This window comes from Micropterus dolomieu, linkage group LG07 (genome assembly GCF_021292245.1).
Source record: "Micropterus dolomieu isolate WLL.071019.BEF.003 ecotype Adirondacks linkage group LG07, ASM2129224v1, whole genome shotgun sequence".
In the NCBI taxonomy this organism is placed as follows: domain Eukaryota; kingdom Metazoa; phylum Chordata; class Actinopteri; order Centrarchiformes; family Centrarchidae; genus Micropterus; species Micropterus dolomieu.
This window is the reverse complement of record NC_060156.1, coordinates 31233610-31252009: the sequence shown is the minus strand read 5'-3', so window position 1 is coordinate 31252009 and position 18400 is coordinate 31233610. Positions and strand designations below refer to the sequence as shown.

The 18400-nt window shown below is 42.1% G+C and overlaps 2 protein-coding genes across 2 annotated transcripts in view; one reads left to right on the top strand and one right to left on the bottom strand.

Annotated features, from left to right (window-relative positions):
* ccdc93 (coiled-coil domain containing 93) overlaps window positions 1-8585 on the bottom strand; it is a 31442-nt gene extending 22857 nt beyond the window's left edge. The window contains exons 1-7 of the mRNA XM_046054100.1: window positions 8396-8585; window positions 7889-8002; window positions 7530-7624; window positions 6637-6748; window positions 2650-2748; window positions 2141-2197; window positions 1620-1720 (exon numbers count right to left, since the gene is read on the bottom strand). Of these exons, the coding sequence (XP_045910056.1) occupies window positions 1620-1720; window positions 2141-2197; window positions 2650-2748; window positions 6637-6748; window positions 7530-7624; window positions 7889-8002; window positions 8396-8530 (713 nt within the window). The 5' untranslated portion in view covers window positions 8531-8585. The remainder of the gene's footprint in view (window positions 1-1619; window positions 1721-2140; window positions 2198-2649; window positions 2749-6636; window positions 6749-7529; window positions 7625-7888; window positions 8003-8395) is intronic.
* Window positions 8586-9780: 1195 nt separating this feature from the next.
* On the top strand, window positions 9781-12583 carry si:dkey-251i10.3 (uncharacterized protein LOC553498 homolog). The gene has a single exon (XM_046054958.1). The coding sequence runs from the start codon at window positions 9853-9855 to the stop codon at window positions 12211-12213; it is 2361 nt and encodes a 786-aa protein (XP_045910914.1). The 5' UTR covers window positions 9781-9852; the 3' UTR covers window positions 12214-12583.
* Window positions 12584-18400: the final 5817 nt, after the last annotated feature.

The following is an 18400-nucleotide window of genomic DNA, read 5'->3' as shown; positions in this document are numbered from 1 at the left end:
TTGAATACTGAGCTGAAATCCACAAACAGCATTCTGATGTAGGTGCTGTTTTTCTCAAGGTGCGTTAGGGCTGATTAGAGGGCAGTGGAGATGGCATCCTCTGTGGATCTGTTAGTTCTGAAAGAATGACTTGTGATATTAAAAGAAAAACATAATATAAATGAAAATAAACCGTCTAATGGTATTTCTAATACCTCTTAAAGCTGTCCACCTCAGTGAAAAAAAACTTAAATTCTTAAATTTGGCATTGTAACTCCTCAGCTGTTGGGTAACTTGACCTAATTTTAGCCACTTTGTGCGACACAATTGCTGTGTCTCTCCATGTTTCAGTGGGACGGTGACAGGCTTCATTTGGGAGGTCAACATGTGCTTTGCCGATATTTGCCGCCCTCGGTTGTTGTGGTGTATATTAACATTTAAAGTGCTAGACCCCGAAAATAAGACGAGGTGAGTTTTTAAGACGAATTTCCAGGGATAAAAAACCTGTCTTATATTCGGACCAATACGGTATTTATATCTATAAAATGTCAAATGTCAGAAAAATGCCAACTGGGATTCCATAAAGCCAAAGCTTGTTTTGAAAACCGTTAATAGCGAGGTCTGATTATTACTGGAGACACTTTACTGTATCTTTAAAAAGTTCTTTAATTTAAATGTTTAAACGTCTGCATTAGCATGGCAGCACATCTTTATTAAAGGCTGTGTCACAACTAGTGTTGACAGGTGCAGCTTTTGTAACAGCTTCCTCTTTGAGTATATGCAAACTGATAAACAGTTCTGAACACATCAGAAATGACAGGGTTTGCAATCTGGTGCAGTTCCTCCGCTTTGCAGCATGCTTGGACCAAATGTAATGTGAAAGGTGGTGATGAAACACTGGATTTTTATCTGGTTTAGGCCAGTTACAATAATTGTGTTTTTTTATTGTACAATAGGTGAAATGGGGTGCGGGGGCTGATTAGTTAAAGGGTCACACAGTGTTGCCAGACTTGCCAAAAAAACCCATAACTCGTCTTTTTTCTGGAGCTTTCCACCCGCGATCCGTTATCATGGCAGCAGGTGAGCCGGTAGTGTGTTCACTGTTGCTTTACTTTGTCCGTGCTTGTAAAATATCCACTGTGTCCGCGACTTGTAACGTAATAGAGTACCAAGTTTTTTTAATGAGTGAAGTCTAAATGCAAGTGAACACATTACATTCCCCCACGACCCACAGCCCAACCCTAGTTAAAACAATTTTCTGTGTGTAACCTGTAAATCGCCAAAAACCAATCCAAATCAGCCGACTTGCTGTTGGCTTTAGAGCATTACTCCAAGAGGCTTTTCTGGACTGGTCTGGACATGATTTATGTGCCACAAAAAATTTTCGCATTCCAAAGAATTAGGCCCCCACCATTGATCTTTAGGGGGGCGCTAGGGAGCCATTTAGCTCATGACACGTAAATATTCGCAGGACTTGAACTTTGTGCAATGTTTTTTTAAATGTTCAAGCATGTTTAAGCCGCCGAAATGTGCTTCATTTGCAAAAAGAAAGAAAGAAAAAAAGAATTCCTTTGGCTTCAATAGGGTCCAGTTTAATTACAGTTAAAGAGCACACGCCCACACCTTATGTGACATCTTACCTGCCATATTCCAGCAGAGTGGAGTGAACCCTGGATTCCTCATCCAGCAGCTCCCCTGCATCTCTCTGCCTCCTGTACTTTCTCTGGGGTTTGTACACTTCCTGGAAAATACCAAAGTGTTCATTCTGGGAACAGGGATTTCTATTTAATGTAAATGCTCCGTATTTGTATAGCGCCTTTCTAGTCTTTTCAACCACTCAAAGCACTTTTACACTACATCTGCATTCACTATTCACGCACATTCATACACTGGCGGAACTCGGGGTTCAGTATCTTGCCCAAGGACACTTCGACATGCAGCTTGGAGGAGCCGGGATTGAACCGCCGCCCTTCCGATTAACGGCCAACCCACTTCTGAGCCACAGCCGCCCCCATAAATAAATAAATGATGATAACCTATAACCTGTTTGTTCTTGTTGTTTTTAAATATACAGTATAAACAGTTATCTAAATAATTCATATATTATTTTACTTTGTCAGTTATTTGATGTATGTGATACTGGGTAGTGCAGCAAACTCACCAATACATCCAGAACTGCCCTGACAGCCTCGTCTTTCATCTGGACAAATTCTTCATCCTACACCACAGGGTTTTATAGCACAGGTGAACACCAGTTCTTTGGCAGAAAACTTGTGTAATACAAATTAATGACAGAGGTTTGTGTGTTAAACAATCTTTCGCAGCATCATCTCTTACTCAAGCTGACCATGAAAAACTGTGCCTTTTTCTGCTGCAATGTACCTTGTGATGTAAACCCGTTTCCACAAGAAGAAACAAAAGAATTATAGTAAGCCACAATTTTTAATTTCTTACTGTCTCATAATTTGGAATATTTTGTAATTCCGATTTAGTATTTCATATCATCTTAGTGTCCCAGCATTCTGACTTGGAACATCAGTACTTAGTATCTCATCATAGTTCTGAATGAGTCATTACTGTGACATACAATGCCATCATATTTACTTAGTATTTAATTGTTTTGACAGGATTTGATGTGTTGTAAGGAATTTCCTGGTACTGTATGATTACCTCTGGAAGGCTGTGGGTCTTGTGGAACTGAGAAATGGAGTAGGCTCTCACATAGTCACCCATCTCCTCCCTGGTCTCTATGGCTCGCTTCACCAGCCACTGGCAGGAGACACAACAGAGTTTATCAGATAGAAGAATGAACGAGAAAGCACGGCGTACAGCACAAACTTCCACAAGCAGTGTTTCCCCTAGGATTTTGCCTGTTTAGACTCAATATTTTCTCCCTTCCTCTACAACATTTTTACTGCTAAAGTTACTACCTCTTGATCATAGACTGTATATAAAAAGCTCCATGTTGAGCTTGCTAGTTATGCTACATTCACATATCGGGCGACAAGACCATGGATAGAGCCCTATGAAATCGGTTTTAATTTGTTGCCAGATTCTGTTAAATTTTTTACCAAATTCCATGTTTTTTTGTTTCTGTGTTTTACAATTTGAGCACAACAATTAGTTATTGAAATACTATAATACTATTTAATAATAGGGGACGATTCACATTGCTGCAGTACATGTATTGTAAATGTAAATGTAAATGCTCCGTACTTGTATAGTCTTTTCGACCACTCAAAGCGCTTTTACAGTACATCTGCATTCATACACATTCATACACTGAGCCTAAGTGCTCAAACGGAAACTAACATTCACACACATTTATACACTGGCGGAACAGCCGCCAGGGGCAATTCGGGGTTCAGTATCTTGCCCAACGACACGCAACCAGGGGGAGCCAGGGATTGAACCGCCGACCTTCCGCCAACCCGCTCTACCTCCTGAGCCACAGCCGCCCAATTGTGAACTGTCCTCTATCAAACAGATTTACATGACAGCCTCCATATGCTGATGAACACACATAAGTGGGTCTGACTCAGGCTACTCTCATGTGGGCAACCTACTCCTTGTTTACAAAGCCTGACCAGACATAACTTTTTATTTTTTCTAACATAATATATGACTCCGCCCACACAGCCAGGAAGTTTTTGCGGTTTGCGTCTTGCATCTGCCGACGTGGTTTCACTTCTGAGATTTTGTTTAAGTGATGAGCTGTGACTAGTGCGCTGTCTTCGGTGTAACGGCGTGTGTGTGTGGAGGAAACGCTGAACGCTAAGCGCAGCTCTCACTGAAACACTGATTCGGCGGTGGTAGCTGGTAACCATCTTCCAGCCGAGCACGAACCGTGCGAGGTCCCTATTGAAACTGAAGGGATGATGAGGGCCCGAGCATGAAAAATGCGACGTCATCAGAAGTGGTGAAAAATTACGTGTTTTATGGGTCCTGGGTACTGAGAGTAGGTTAGCCATATCAACTTCAATACTGTCCCAGAAAACACTTTAACCGACCGACTTCAGATTTGTGTTGCGCGGTCTAAAGCCATTGATGATTAAAAGTTGTACAAATGGTGAGTTTTCGTGGTATGGCGTGAACATGGCGTGACGTCAAAAGACAATGATTTGTCATAAAACAGGAAGTTGTTGTAACTTCAGTCAACATGCTTACATCTGGTACCAAATTGGAAATGTACTATAAAAGTCCCGTCCTGAACACATCCATATGCCAATACTCACTCAAAGTCACAGCGCCACCTGCTGGCAACAGGAAATGACACGTTTTATGCTGTAATGTACTACTCCTAGCAGGTTGGACATATCTTCAGAACTGTCCCAGAAAACCCATAACGCATTGATGAAGCCATGTTGTAAAACTCATGACTTTGCAGTCAACGGTGTGGCGGTGGCGTATGTGGAAAATTTTAACTCTTCGCCATGACACAGGAAGTTGTTGTAACTTGACTGTACATGCTCACATCTGTACCAGATTTTACACGTTTGATAAGAGTCCTGCCCTGAACACTCCGTGACTCCATGGCCTGGCGTCCAAAATCGATGATTTGCCCTGAAAGAGGAAGTTGTTGTAACTTTAGTGTACATGCACACATCTGGGGCAAGTTCAATCTCAAAACGTTTTGCACTGGTTTGCAACATTTTCGTATTGAATGACGTGTTTCCTTGCAACTTTGCGCAACGTTCTGCAACGGGCTTCGAGGTATGTTTTCTGCGGTTTGGTGGGCGAGTCTCAGGTGTTACCCAATCAGCTGTGACAAGTTTGTAAACACAACGGTGTTAAAACTGCAGGAAAATGCAGTGTGGTTGTGTACACAGCAGGGTGTTCAGGGAACCATCGTTTCCGTTGAAAATAAACGTTTTCCTACGTTTTGTCTGTGCTGAACTCGGCCCTACACTAAATTTGATATGTATAATGAGAGTTCCGGCCTGAACACATCCACATGCCAACATTCACGCAAGGCCATAGCGACACCTGCTGGCAACAGGAAATGACCTTAAACGAAGCAGCCCCGCTGAATGTTTCACCTACATGTATGAAATTTCTGTGGCACGTGTATCATGTCCAGACGTACCAAAAAGCCTCTTGGAGCGATGCCCTAAACCCAACAGGAAGTCAGCCATTTTGAAATTTATGGTGGTGCAGTGCAGTTAGCACTGTCGCCTCACAGCAAGAAGGCCGTGGGTTTGAACCCCGGTTGCTCCGTACTTTTACAAACCCCTCCTGGAGAATTACTCCAACCGACCTCAGATTGTCAATATCTACTCTAAACCCATTGATGATTAAAAGTTGTACAAACGGTGAGTTTTGGTGGAACTGCGTGCAAGTGGCGTGGCGTGGCGTCCAAAATTGATGATTCGCCATGAAAGAGGGAAGTTGTACATGCTCACATCTGCACCAAACTTTACATGTTTAATAAGAGTCCTGCCCTGAACACATCTACAAGCCAAAATTCACCCATAGTCACAGCGCCACCTGCTGGCAACAGGAAGTGACTACGTTTATGCTGTGATGAACTACTTCTTGCAGGTTGGCTATATGTACTTCAAAACTATCTCAGAAAACTCTTAACACATTGATGATGTCATGTTGTAAAGCCCATAAGTTCTCCTTCAACGGCATATCCTTGGTGGTGTGGCGCAGTTCAATGCGTCGACGTGAAACAGGAAGTCGTTGTAACTTAACTGTACGTGCTCAAATCTCTACCAAACTTTGGGTGCTTGATAACTGTCCCGCCCCATCTACACGCCAATATCCACCTGTAGTCGTAGTGCCAAGTGCTCTGCAACACCACAAAGGGGACACAGGAAGTGACGTATAATACCTTAGTGCAACGTCCAAAGTGCATGGCAATTTCACAGCCGCACCAGAAGAGCTCCAGAACCTGCAATGTGGCCGCCTCACATCTCAACGCGCAACAAGTGAGAGGGCCTGCCAGACGCTGCTTGCAGCTTTAATTATTGTTATTTGTAAATATATCTGCTTTGCACCACTGCCACAGTCAGACACACACACCTACACCTCTGGTCTCTCACTGCAAACACACTGACTAGCCCCGCCTCTCTCAATCTCTCTCTGCTCGCCTGACTTTCTCAGTATGTTTTAGAAACTTGCACAAAAAAGAACTCTTTTTCCCCAGAGTTTTCCACCCACAATCCGTTATCATGGCAGCAGGCGCTGCATGCTGGCTTATAGTCCATCAAAAAACCGAAATAAACATCTGCACCCTGTGTGTTCACTGTTACTTTACCTGGCCTGTGCTTGTAAACATCCATGTCTGCGACTTGTAACATAGGCTACCAAGTTTTTTACCAAGTGACGTCTAAATAAAATAAAACCACACAACCAAAACAATCTACTGTGCAGCTTAAAATTCCACTGGAAGCGTTTCAGGAGCGAAGAGTTTTGCCTGCCCCACAGACCACTTAGCTGATATTGAAGTATTACAGTAAGTAAAGTCAAATTTGCCAGACGAACGATAAGAGTAAAAATACAACTTTGAAGACAAACTCCAAACAGAAAGCACATAAGTAAATTATTTTTACTTTACCAGTGTTACTATTTATAAATGTTAGATGCAAATGGCCACATTTGATGCGGAATATTAATACAGTCTGTGTCTCAGTTCAGGATGAAGTCTCTCACCTGTATCACTGGGAAAATGTGGATAAAATCCAGCCCTTGGATTTGATGGGGCTCCAGACGATGAGGACACTTCATCTTTGGTAACACAGACACTATTTTCTCCGTCAGAGCTCTGCAATCAGAAAGAAAGCACTCAGCACTGACTGAATTGATCTTTTCTCAATGATTCCAGCTACTACAGTGTTATCAAAATGAACAGTCCAAAACTACGAAAATAAAATCAAGGTTGAAAAAAAGAATATTCCTTTAAGATCTACTTAAAGATTTACTCTGGAGATACAATGAATAGAGATTTTAAAATTACATTTTCAAAATGTATGCTTTTTGTTATTACATTATTACCATACCTGTATATGCTAAATAACTGAAACAACTAATTGGTTACAAAGTGTAAGAATATGAAAAGTCATATCCATGAATCCCCAATGTACTCAAAAACCAAAACCAGTTAAACAAAACAATAAACATACAGCAGCCTCATCAATGATCCCTTTCCACCTACTTGCTCAGGCTGCTCCAAAAGTCAGAAACATTTTACTACAAAAAGTAATAACTGATTAAGTCGTCTGACCCCTACCGAGCTGGACATAAACCCAGTTTTGGTTGTACAATGTCTGATGTCTAGATAAGCTACAGATCCCTACATGCTGGTTCACTGCATCTGATTGGGTGGCTTGTAGATGTGGGTTGTACAAATAGACAATATGAGAATGTTTTACTTAAGCCTGTCTTTGGTTGCTGAAACTTTAAAATCCTCCACCAGTGGACATGTCTCATAGCAATCTAGGAACACTGACTGATGACTAAAGACTTCCCCACGCTTCTCTCCCAACCGTCAACATCTGGAACAGCACAAAATAACACAGCATGAGCCATCTAAAAAAAACACTAACATTTTCTGGCCAATAGTTGAGTTTTCTTGGAAAAGAAGATCCACATCTATGTCAAAGTTACATGTGGTGATGCACCAGGTCATACCACCAACCACCTGAAGACGAGAAAAGAGGACACAAGATGAGTGAGGGTGGAGGTTTCCCGTTGTGACAAATCAATGGCAGTGTAGGTACCTGCGATGCTACCTGAAATCACTGAATGAGATGGATCGGTACTTAAGATCACCCTTTAGCGAACCATGTATCATCATCAACTGGACAAGCAAAAAGTACCCATTTAAGTATGAATCATGGAGTTTTCCCAAGAACAGGGTGGGACCAGCGTGGAGAGACCAGGAACAGGTCATGTATGGAACTACCTTATCAAAAGGTGACAACCCTTTGATCCGTGCTCTGAAGTATCCCGCTGCCAGCAGAAGCTCCAGGATCTCCGCCAGCTTCACGCTCTGTTCTTCATCCTCTCGGGTTTCCACCTGGGAGCCAAACACACATCATCATCATCCACCTCTAAGAAGATAAGTCTCCACTCGGGCTGCTAAAGTGCTCTCGAGCAAGACGCTGAATCCCAGCCAGCTGCAGAGGCGCTGTTTTCTGACCCAGAGAACTGAGCTGTCTGAGAAAGGAGGCAAACAGTGCGCTGGAGACTCCGTCTGTCGTCATGTCGTTGCCTTTAAACTGTTTTTGAACACACTATTATGACGTTTAAACGGTTAAATGACATTAAAATGTAAATGCGCTCGTGAGAAGCTAGCGTCAACCGTTAACGTTAGCTAACCAGCCGCCGTGTTATATGTTGACAAATAACGTTATTTAAAATTTTTGCTGAAAAAGCTTTGTTGGGAATTTTGCTCTTTAATGCTCTTTACCTGGATGAGGTTGCCTTCTTGGTCATACTGTGCTGTGTGAACACCTATTTTGGACCCAGTTCTCAGTCTGTGGAAAACAGACGCCGCCATGATGAACTGCAGCGTTGATGATGACAGGTCACATGACTGTAACATGTGACAGGCAGATATTCATTATTATTCACGCCTAAATGCGACAACACACGAATTGATACATAATAACATGTTTCATCTAGTATTCCAAACCACAGTCTGTGTTTTAAACGCCTGACAATTTCACAAGGAGCAAAACATGTTGCTAGACCACACAACATGCACGTGTACTTTCAGCCAGCATGGGGCGCACTAGAAGAGGAAATAAATAAAGGTTGTTTTTTTGTTTGTTTGTTTTTGTACTTTTTCATTTATTTTGCATTATACAAAACCAACATTTCTAGCTCCTTTAGGACAAAAATATAGTCCTGGACTAAGTAAAAAACAAAACAAAAAACAAAAATAAATAAGATGCAAGTTACAAGTGCAATTAAAGACTTCATAAAGAGCAAGAAAATAGGTAAAGAACAAACAACTAATCAAAACATTAATGGAAAGAATTACAAAATAAAAAATATCAATTTTAACCTCTGGTTGGGGTCCAATTAAATGACAAATCTGACAAAAGTGTATAAAGTAAAATAGCCTTCTTGGAATGAACTATCTTCAAGACATAAATAAAGGTATGCACTAGACTATGTGGGAACATCATACATTTGATCATAAAATAAATATATATCTTAACATTATACACAAACAGCAGCCGTACATTTTAATACATACTTAGAGTTAACATCTCAGACATTTTTGGGAAACATGTGGTCCGCTTATTCTTGGATTTCAACACTGCCCCCTTCTGAAGAGACGTCTGTTTGCGTCGCCTCACTGCCTTCTCCAAACTGACAAACCTTAAAGAATCAGATGTCTTGCTTTTGAATTGTAACAATTCATAGTTTTCAAACCATTTAGCAACGTTAGGTGTTTATGAAGATTCTCACATTAGTAGATGATTTCATCAAAGTTATCTGAACCTCTCCACGCTGTTGACAGGCTATTTGTCTGGTTTCTAATTATAAAAGAACGTGTATTCTAGTAGAAAGTCACCACAAATATTCCAATTTAATGCGTTACCATGTTGTATAATATAAAACTAAAAAACAAGTCTTTATTTTACGCATTTCTATTTATTTGTAATTTTCAGTGATTATTATATATAGGTAGGGCCTATCTCCTCGCATTTATATTCTTGTTATAATGTTTGTATGTATACTGCAGTGTTTTAATGTATTTTTTATTATTTCAATAAAGAGAGAAGAAAAAAAGATATATTTACTGTCGCGGATATTTTGCGACATTGCTGCTCACAATCCGGCGACTAATTTACGACATCGGCCCCATTCACGGCACACGTGTGAAGGTTCCACTCCGGCGGTGTTTACTCCAGCATGGCTAAAGTTTCTAAGAAGAAAGAGAGTAAAAAGAGTGTAAAGAAGAGTCCCGCAGCGACCGCCGAGGACGCAGCGGAGAGGCCGGACGCGGTGTACGCTGATGATGACGAGGATTTAAATGAAGCGGATGAAAATATCACGAGCGACGAGGACGGCGGCGAGGATGAACGAAAACGCCAAAAGCTACTGGAAGCCATCTGCTCTCTCGATGGTAAGAGGAAGAAAAAACTGGGAGAGAGGTCCGAGGCGGCCGTCCAGATGTCCGAGTTTACTGTCAATGCGGAGGGAGAGTGCGACAAAGTCGATCTGTCGGACCTCATCGGGACCATGGAAAAAACCCCAGCTGTCCCAACCAAGACCAAGAAGCAGCTAAAGAATCTGCAGCAGAGTAAGAAGACCATTGAGTGCCCTCTCAGCAAGCAGGAGAGGGAGAGGATCCAGAGAGATGTGGCTTTTCAGAAGGCAGCCACAGAGGTGACCCGGTGGAGAGAGATTATCAAACAGAACCAGAGGGCTGAGCAGCTGGTTTTCCCCCTGAACCAGGAGCCCTCTGGCCCCAAACCTATGGAGAGGGTGGTGACCAGCTGGAAGGTGCAAACCCCACTTGAGCAGGAGATCTTCGCCCTCCTGTCCGCCAACAAGCAGCCCATCAATGACCCCATCCTGACCCCTGCTGAGGAGGCTTCCATGAGGGCGATGAGCCTTGATGAGGCAAAGATCCGCCGAGCAGAGCTGCAGAAAGCACGGGCTCTGCAGTCCTACTACGAGGCTAAGGCCCGGAGAGAGAGAAAGATCAAGAGCAAGAAATACCACAAAGTGCACAACAAGACCAAGCGTAAAGAGTTCCTGAAGCAGTTTGACGAGATGGTGAGGACAGACCCGGCTGCTGCCTTAGAGGAGCTGAATAAAATGGAGCTGGGCAGGATGCAGGAGAGGATGTCGCTGAAGCACCAGAACAGCGGCAAGTGGGCAAGGTCGAAGGCCATCATGGCCAAATATGATGAGGGAGCACGCAAAGCCATGCAGCAGCAGCTGGAGGTGAACAAAGAGCTGACCCAGAAGCTGGTGACCTCGCTGAATAATGAGGAAGAGGAGGAGAAGGAAGCTGGCGATACAGAGGTATTGCCTGATTTTGTAAATGATGCAGAGCAAGAACTGGATTCTTCAAATCCCTGGATGAGAGGCAAGCTCTCTGAAGATCCCACAGAGAAAGAGATAAGTGACACTGTGGATCTTACAGCAGAGCTGCCTGCAGTGGTGGAAAACCCAGCTGAAGAGGAGGAGGAGGAGGAAGAGGTCAAGGAAACAGAAGAGGATGCTCTCCTCAGAGAGTTTGACAGCAGGAGGAAGCTGCGTCAGACTCAGGAGGCTGATGCAGTATCTGTGATGTCTGTGGATGGCAAGGTGGAGATGGTGGATGAGGAAACAGCAGCAGAGGACCCAGATGCTTCAGATAAAGAGGAAGAGGAGCTTTCAGAGTTCACAAGCCTTTTCAGAGGAATAGCAGACTGCCATCGGGAGGCTGAAGTGAAGAAGGCAGAGGTAATGGCAGACACGAGCCACACGGACGCTTCAGCTCAGCTGGAGGAGGGGTTGATGAGGATCAGGACTCTGGAGGACACAGAGCTCCTCAGTCAGGAGAAGTCAGCCACTGATAAAGTACCTGTTCAGCCCCAGCAGCCTCCAGCCTCAGAAAACCTGCTCTCTGCAACTTCACAGCCAGGCAAAAGCAGAAAAAGGAAGAGAGGGATTGAGCTGAAAGAAGTTCTCACCAAAGAGACGAAAGTCATCAAAGTCCCACTCGCTCCAAACATTGAGGACACTGAGGACTTAGATAAAAAGCTGGACCAGAGGGCGCTCATTAAAGAGGCGTTTGCTGGAGATGATGTTATCTCAGACTTCCTTAAGGACAAGAGGAAGCAGGAGGATGCAGGGAAGCCTGAGGTAGTGGACCTGACACTGCCTGGGTGGGGCGAGTGGGGAGGGACAGGCCTCAAGCAGTCTCGTAACAAACGCAGGAGATTCAGGATTAAGACAGCACCGCCTCCGCCCAGGAAAGATCAACATCTACCCAGCGTCATCATCTCAGAGAAGAGAAACAGTTCCATCAGCCCTCACCAGGTGAACTTGCTGCCCTTCCCCTTTGAGAGCCACGCGCAGTTTGAGAGCACCATCCGCTCTCCACTGGGCCGCACCTGGCTCACGGAACGCGCTGTGAAAAAGATCACCACGCCCAAGGTAGTCACCCAGTTGGGTGCCATCATCGAGCCGATGGCTCGGGAGGAGCTGATTAAGGACAAGAAGCAGGTGTCTGCTGGGAAAAAGGATAACGTGGACTCGTGGAGAATAAAACATTAGCAACAAGTTTCATAAAAATGAAAAAGTACCACAGGTTGTTAGTACTTCTCCACTGCTTAGATACTTTGTATACATTCAGGTCTGTGTGAGTCTGCATGGGAAGATCAGGACATTTTGTGTGAATAAGTCATGGATTAGAGAGCTGAAATTATGTTTTACAAATACTGTAACTTGTCTTTTCTTGACCTTTCGAAATGTTTTATTTGGTATTAAAATCTATTAAATATAGAAAGTCAACTAAGTAGTTAAGAATTTTGAATTAAATTCCATCTTTGCGGTTAAAGATATGGTTACAACCTTGTGAGTTGAATTATTAACAGCTATTCTTCATTTGCCCAAGAGTAAGATGTATTAAAGTGCACTAAAACAATACCTGCTCCCCAGTTTGTTGTCCTGCACACATGCACCTCCGCAACAAGAAAAATCTCAAATGAAAGTTTCTCCCTCAAATGCAAAGTTCTTTATGTAGTTCTAAGGTTTAGAACAGGTGAAATTTTCAACCCACAAACCCTGTGGAAGTCCTTAGTGGATCATATAAATATTAAAGGCTCTGCATTCACATTGTTACTTAAATAAAAGCATGTAAGTATTAATAGCAACATATCCCCAAAGTACCAAAAACTACTGAAAACATGTTCTTTGTTGTTATTACTAATGTATTTATGTTAAAGCAGAATTTTGATGTTGCTGTAGGGAGACGGCTAATTTGGACTATTGGTAATGGATAGTTCAATGTACTGTATAAATATCTATTGTATTTATATGTTCATTATAGGTTTCTAATAGAATAGAACTAACCAGTAACTATAGACATATGGAACAGAGAAATAGGTACCATATTTCCCTCTTGATATGTAGTGGAGCAGAAAATAGAAATATTAAATACATGTTTTGTACTTGCACTTACCATACACCATCTAGTAATTTATGTATTCATTAATGTAATGCCAGCAAGCACTGTTCAGGCAGACAGACTATTGTAAAGTTTAACCAAGATCACATAGTAAAAGATAATAAATCTGTCAAGTTCAGTAAAATTCAGCGCTCAAGTATGGTTACCAATACATGAAAAAAGGAAAAAAGTTGAATTCTACTTGGAATTCTCATTAGGGGAAATGAAAGGTTAATACAGTTGGAGCACAAGGTTAGACAACCTTGGTTAATTGAAACAGAAAAATGCAAAGTTAGGGCTGATTCTAAATAGTAGTGTCAAAGTTAGGCATAATCAAAATGTAACTTTATTTAGACAAGATCTTGTGCAGCTGTTTCCAGACTAATTTAACATTTAAGAACTGTCGCTGCTTTTGTTAAATGAAAACAGGCTTCATCCACAGCCATGTTTAAATTCTTCAAAGTGAGGTATTTAAAAAGTGCTGGTATTAAAACGTGCTGGTACTAAAGCTAAGGTATTGGCACTAACATTTCAAAGAATACCCAGCCTATCTGTATTAATAATAATTCATAGATCTGAAATGATAAGTCAATTCATCAATCAAAAGAAAATTTATTGTCAAATGAGTCATTTTTCAAGAAACATTCCCTGGTTTCAGTTTCCCAACTGCACGGTTTTCTGCTGTTTGTTATTATGTGATTAGGAATTCATTTTATAGATTAAACAATTAGTCAACTAAGAATATAATTAATAAATTATTATTTTATAGAAAATAAATGATCTAATAATGTATCCTGTTTGGAAAATCTGGATGGGGAAATATCAGCATAATTTTCTACTTTGTTGGCCAACCACTGCATTTTTGAGTCACTTTACATGTAATATTTTCCAACTGTCAATCAAAACTAACAATTACCTCTAACATCCTGGTATCTGAGACATTTTTTACATCATGTTAAAAATCTACATTGAAACCTATTTGAATGATGAATGAAGTCCCATGGCCCTGTGACCAGCAGGCCTGGTGAGGGTGGAGGTTTCTGCTGCGTGCCCGGGAGAGGGAGAGGGTCACCGTTATGAGCTGTACAGCATCCAACAACATCATTTTACAAGTTTGTGCTTGACTTTCTTCCCCTCTCTTTCTCTGTTGATTTTCAATACATTTGTAAAGCCATGCAGCAGTGTCTAAAAGAAAAGCCATTTCAGTTGGGTTAAACCTTCACACATGGGTGAGAGTGCATGCTTTGGCACCTGACATCTCTGTATTCCACATGATAGACACTCTATTAAAGTGGGGCGTCCCGTAATGGACTATGCATCAGTTCAGGTAATGGTTGTCAGCTTGAGTGCCCTAGAGGCAGCAGAGAATTCCATTAGAATGCTTATAGTTACTAAATCAGTCATTCTCCACCTTTCTCTCGATCGAACAACCTCTTTGGGGCAATTACTACAGCTTCATACAGCTTTCAACAATGAAAAGAGACCTAGTCCTTGGACTTAGTCCTGCTCACTGGACTGCAACGAGATCAGACAGTGATTTTCATTCAAATATTTGAAGGCTGCTGTGGCTGTAAATCAGAAAGCTGGGGGTATGAATGGCATACAATCCCTGTGATGGAACATGTTTTTCTCCATAATGCCCATTTGCGAGATCCGCTTAAATATTTGTTCTAGGATGAAGGAGCATTTATGCCAACCTTATTGGTTGGCTGCAAATCACTAAAGATGCAATACTGGCTTACCTTCTGTCCCCTGATAGATTTTTGCAGTATGTTAATGAGATGTGACAGAAGACATGGGTTATCTTACTGTATTTCTCATCATGCAAAGTAATTCCAGGCTTATTGAAGAACAGTGGAGTGGAGGTAAATACCCTAACAGTGACTTTCTCTTACACAGCTGCAGTTTTATTTGCCATTGTTATTCACTGCAGTCCAATTGTATTGGAGGTCTCTGCATGAAACGATGTGATAGAAGACTTTTTCTCATTTCCCTCTGTAACCCAAGGCCCAACTCCATTCCCACCCTGACAGGTGTAAGATTAACTTAGTTAGGTGCAGGGCCGCTCATGCGCACCAAATTAAATTAATGGAACAAATTTCCCTCCTAATTAAGATGAAAATACGTGTCAGTTGTAACCTTGCTGAGCACTAATTATGTACAAATGATTTATCATCTGTTTCGTCCTGAATAGCAATGGGCTCACCTCTCCGATAGCCCTGGCTGGCTGTTAAGAGATGGCCCCTGATTAACAGTGACAGGTTGTGCTGCGAAGAAGCAGCACGTTGCCAGCCAGCCAATCGGAGCCAGCCTGAGCTCAGACTCTCCTCCCTTTCATTAACCTACCTTGAGTGCAGCTGAGCATCACTTTGCCTCTGCTCTTCTTCTTGTTTCGCTCCTCCTGAATGAAAATAAAGCAAATTCAAAGAGTAAAGGTAGGGGAGATGACGTGACTGATACAGGCTGAACCAGGACAGCTGAACCTGCTCTCCCCTCATCCCTGGTTCAGCTTGTCTGAACCAGGGATGAATAAAGAATTTCCCCTCGGGGATCACTACAGTATTTCTGATTCTGATTCTGAATCCCTCTGCATGTGTCATGTGTATTGAGAGTGGATTAGAATAATGTATGATCCAACTAACAGAGGGAGATGAAGCGACTCGCCACCTCAAATAACAAGTTGGATACCACAGAATACAGTCAAGCTCGTACACCAACATTTTACACCTGGCAGGGGATAATTGCTTTAAAGTGCCCTATAACAAAAACAAGCATGTATCTCTCTAGTACCAGCCTGAGGCCAGCAGGTGGAGCAATAGGTCAAGCCTGCAAAAAGCCCACTGTGTAAATTCCTGTGGGCTAAAATATCAAAATAAACTAGGCTTCATTATACATTTACAGCCTAACTGGGATATTCTATCTTATTTTCTCCTGCCTTGCAAGAACAGATATATTTCAATGGACAGCAGCTCTGATTAGCATTAGAATCAGAGTCCCTTGTGATGCAAAGGGACACACTGGCCAATCTGTAATCATTGTTCCGCAGGCTTGCTCACAGGGGATATAGCCCGCTTTGTCATTATCATTCAATATGCCACACACATGCTGGCATAGCTTTCGTGGTGCTGCCAGCAACAGGGCATTTGCATTTCCTCCTCATAGTCCCAAGAAATTGCACAGACAATAATGCACCACAAATGACTACTCTGTTTCTACTTCCTGAAAATGAGAGATGCCTTTCCCCCTGACTGCTGCTGAAGACAGAGAAAGGCTCTCTCATTCTATGTCTCATTTCCTCCTTGTGTAATTCTTCTCTTTCAATGTGTTCTCAAAATGTCATTTTGTACAGGTGTCAGCTCCAGCCATAAGAGATCATTGGACTTTCTATTGTGATTTGGGGATATTTAGCCAACACCTACCGTTGCCATAATTTGCTTGTTGGATGTTTCATTGTTGTGGTAAATGTCAGAAAGCCTGCACAGGGGGAGTACCTGTGTTCTCCAACATTTAGGCCAAGGTTGACTGGCTATTCCTCTGCTGCTGGAGACGTGGCACAGCTGCAGTTAATGCAGATTCACAGCATGTCAAGCACACAGACAGAGAGGGAATGTTAAACACTCATTGAAAAAGGGATCTGTGCCCTGTGGGTGTAGGGTTTTGAAATGTGCACAGTTGAAATAGCATCCTTTCTGCTGACGAAAATATATGAAGGAATAGGAAATAAGTCTTGATTTGAAATTTGACATATTTCCACTGACAAAAAGCAAAGGAATTAAATTTTGTACATATTTATGGCCTTGACTCTAATCTGTCAAATATTACATTTTATTCCTCATAATGCAGAGTGCTTAGGTCATCCCAAACATATTACACATTCATTGGAACACACGAGCAGCAGCTATTTTCTTTTGTTGCAACCGCACCGTTTCCCAGTGTATTCCTCTGCCTGTAGTGAGAGAGAATCGGCAGCTGAGGTTTGAGAGGGTTGGCAAACAGCATCTCCCACATCACGACTATCTAGGGACTGGCGGATGAGGCAGGGAGGGAATGGGTTAGAGGTTAATTATAGACAACAGAGAGGTCACAGGGCCTATTATTTTGGAGCTGAGACCTGCAACGGTCCAATGGGGATGACATTTACGATGAGGGTCCAGCCCCACCCCTCCATCACCCTCCACACCTACAACCCACCCCGTGCAAGCCATCACTCACGTTTATACTGAAGGAGCCGACAGTGGGACTCATTGGTCTGATAATGAAAAGGCCCTTAGTGTTTGGCACAGGCATGATGATGAATTGAATCCCTGGCTGTTCTCTGGCTGTGTCAAGGGGCCTCCAAGTAGCCCTTGACAACTAATTGAAAGCCACCATGCCCTTCTCTTACCTACCAGGCTTCCTTTATCACTCTAATTATTGGGGTTAAGTGAGTCTCCCATGGGACTGTGAGTAGTACAGTGTGTAGAACATGCCAAGTCATATTATTGGATAAAAATACATTGTAAAAGTATAAATTAATCATGGAGCTGCCTGAATCTAAGGGTAGTGAGAATTCTCCATGGCCCTGAAGGTTTGTAGTCACAGTGTTTGTACCAAATGAAAATAGCTTTTTAAGATGTGACAACAAAAACATCTGCAGATTTATAATAATAATAATAATAATAATAAAATAGTAATTATAGCACTCATCAAACAAAAGTACAAAGTGCTTCACAAAAAACAACACTGGGAGAAAGAGGGCACGTAACACCACCATTAAAGATAAAGATACATGAGGACAATACAAGATACAAAATACTTTCAAGCACTCAATAGCATAGAGTACTATGCATACTGTATTTTTATTATTGTTAAGAAAAGACTCAAACCAGCAATAATGTATCCCAACAAGTACCGTGTGTGTATTTCCAAAGCTGACGTGTTTCCTTCCTCTGAGCCGTAGAGCTCCATTGTTGTGAGCCACACACAGTTACGCTGGGTTTACATGTTCTCTCATCACCATGAACCACACACTGTAGTTTATTCTGATTCAGTCTCACATACACCGTCCTGCTGCCCAAGGTACCTACTGCAGCACCAAATTATGATCCTTGAAATGGATCCTCTCTTTTTTAGACATAAAATGCTTTTTGGCTTATCTTTTTTGTCAGTACATCCTAATTTTATTTTTCCCTAACCCTTTCATAGTAACTTTCTGTGGCAAATGCATAACAGTTTGTATGAAATTTGAAAAGTTATGAAATTTAACACACATACCAAGGCCATAGCCAGATGTTTAGAAATACTGAAGTCCACTGA

Coding starts and splice junctions, on each gene's coding strand:
- si:dkey-251i10.3 (XM_046054958.1), top strand. CDS start 9,853: ATGGCTAAAGTTTCTAAGAAGAAAGAGAGTAAAAAGAGTGTAAAGAAG.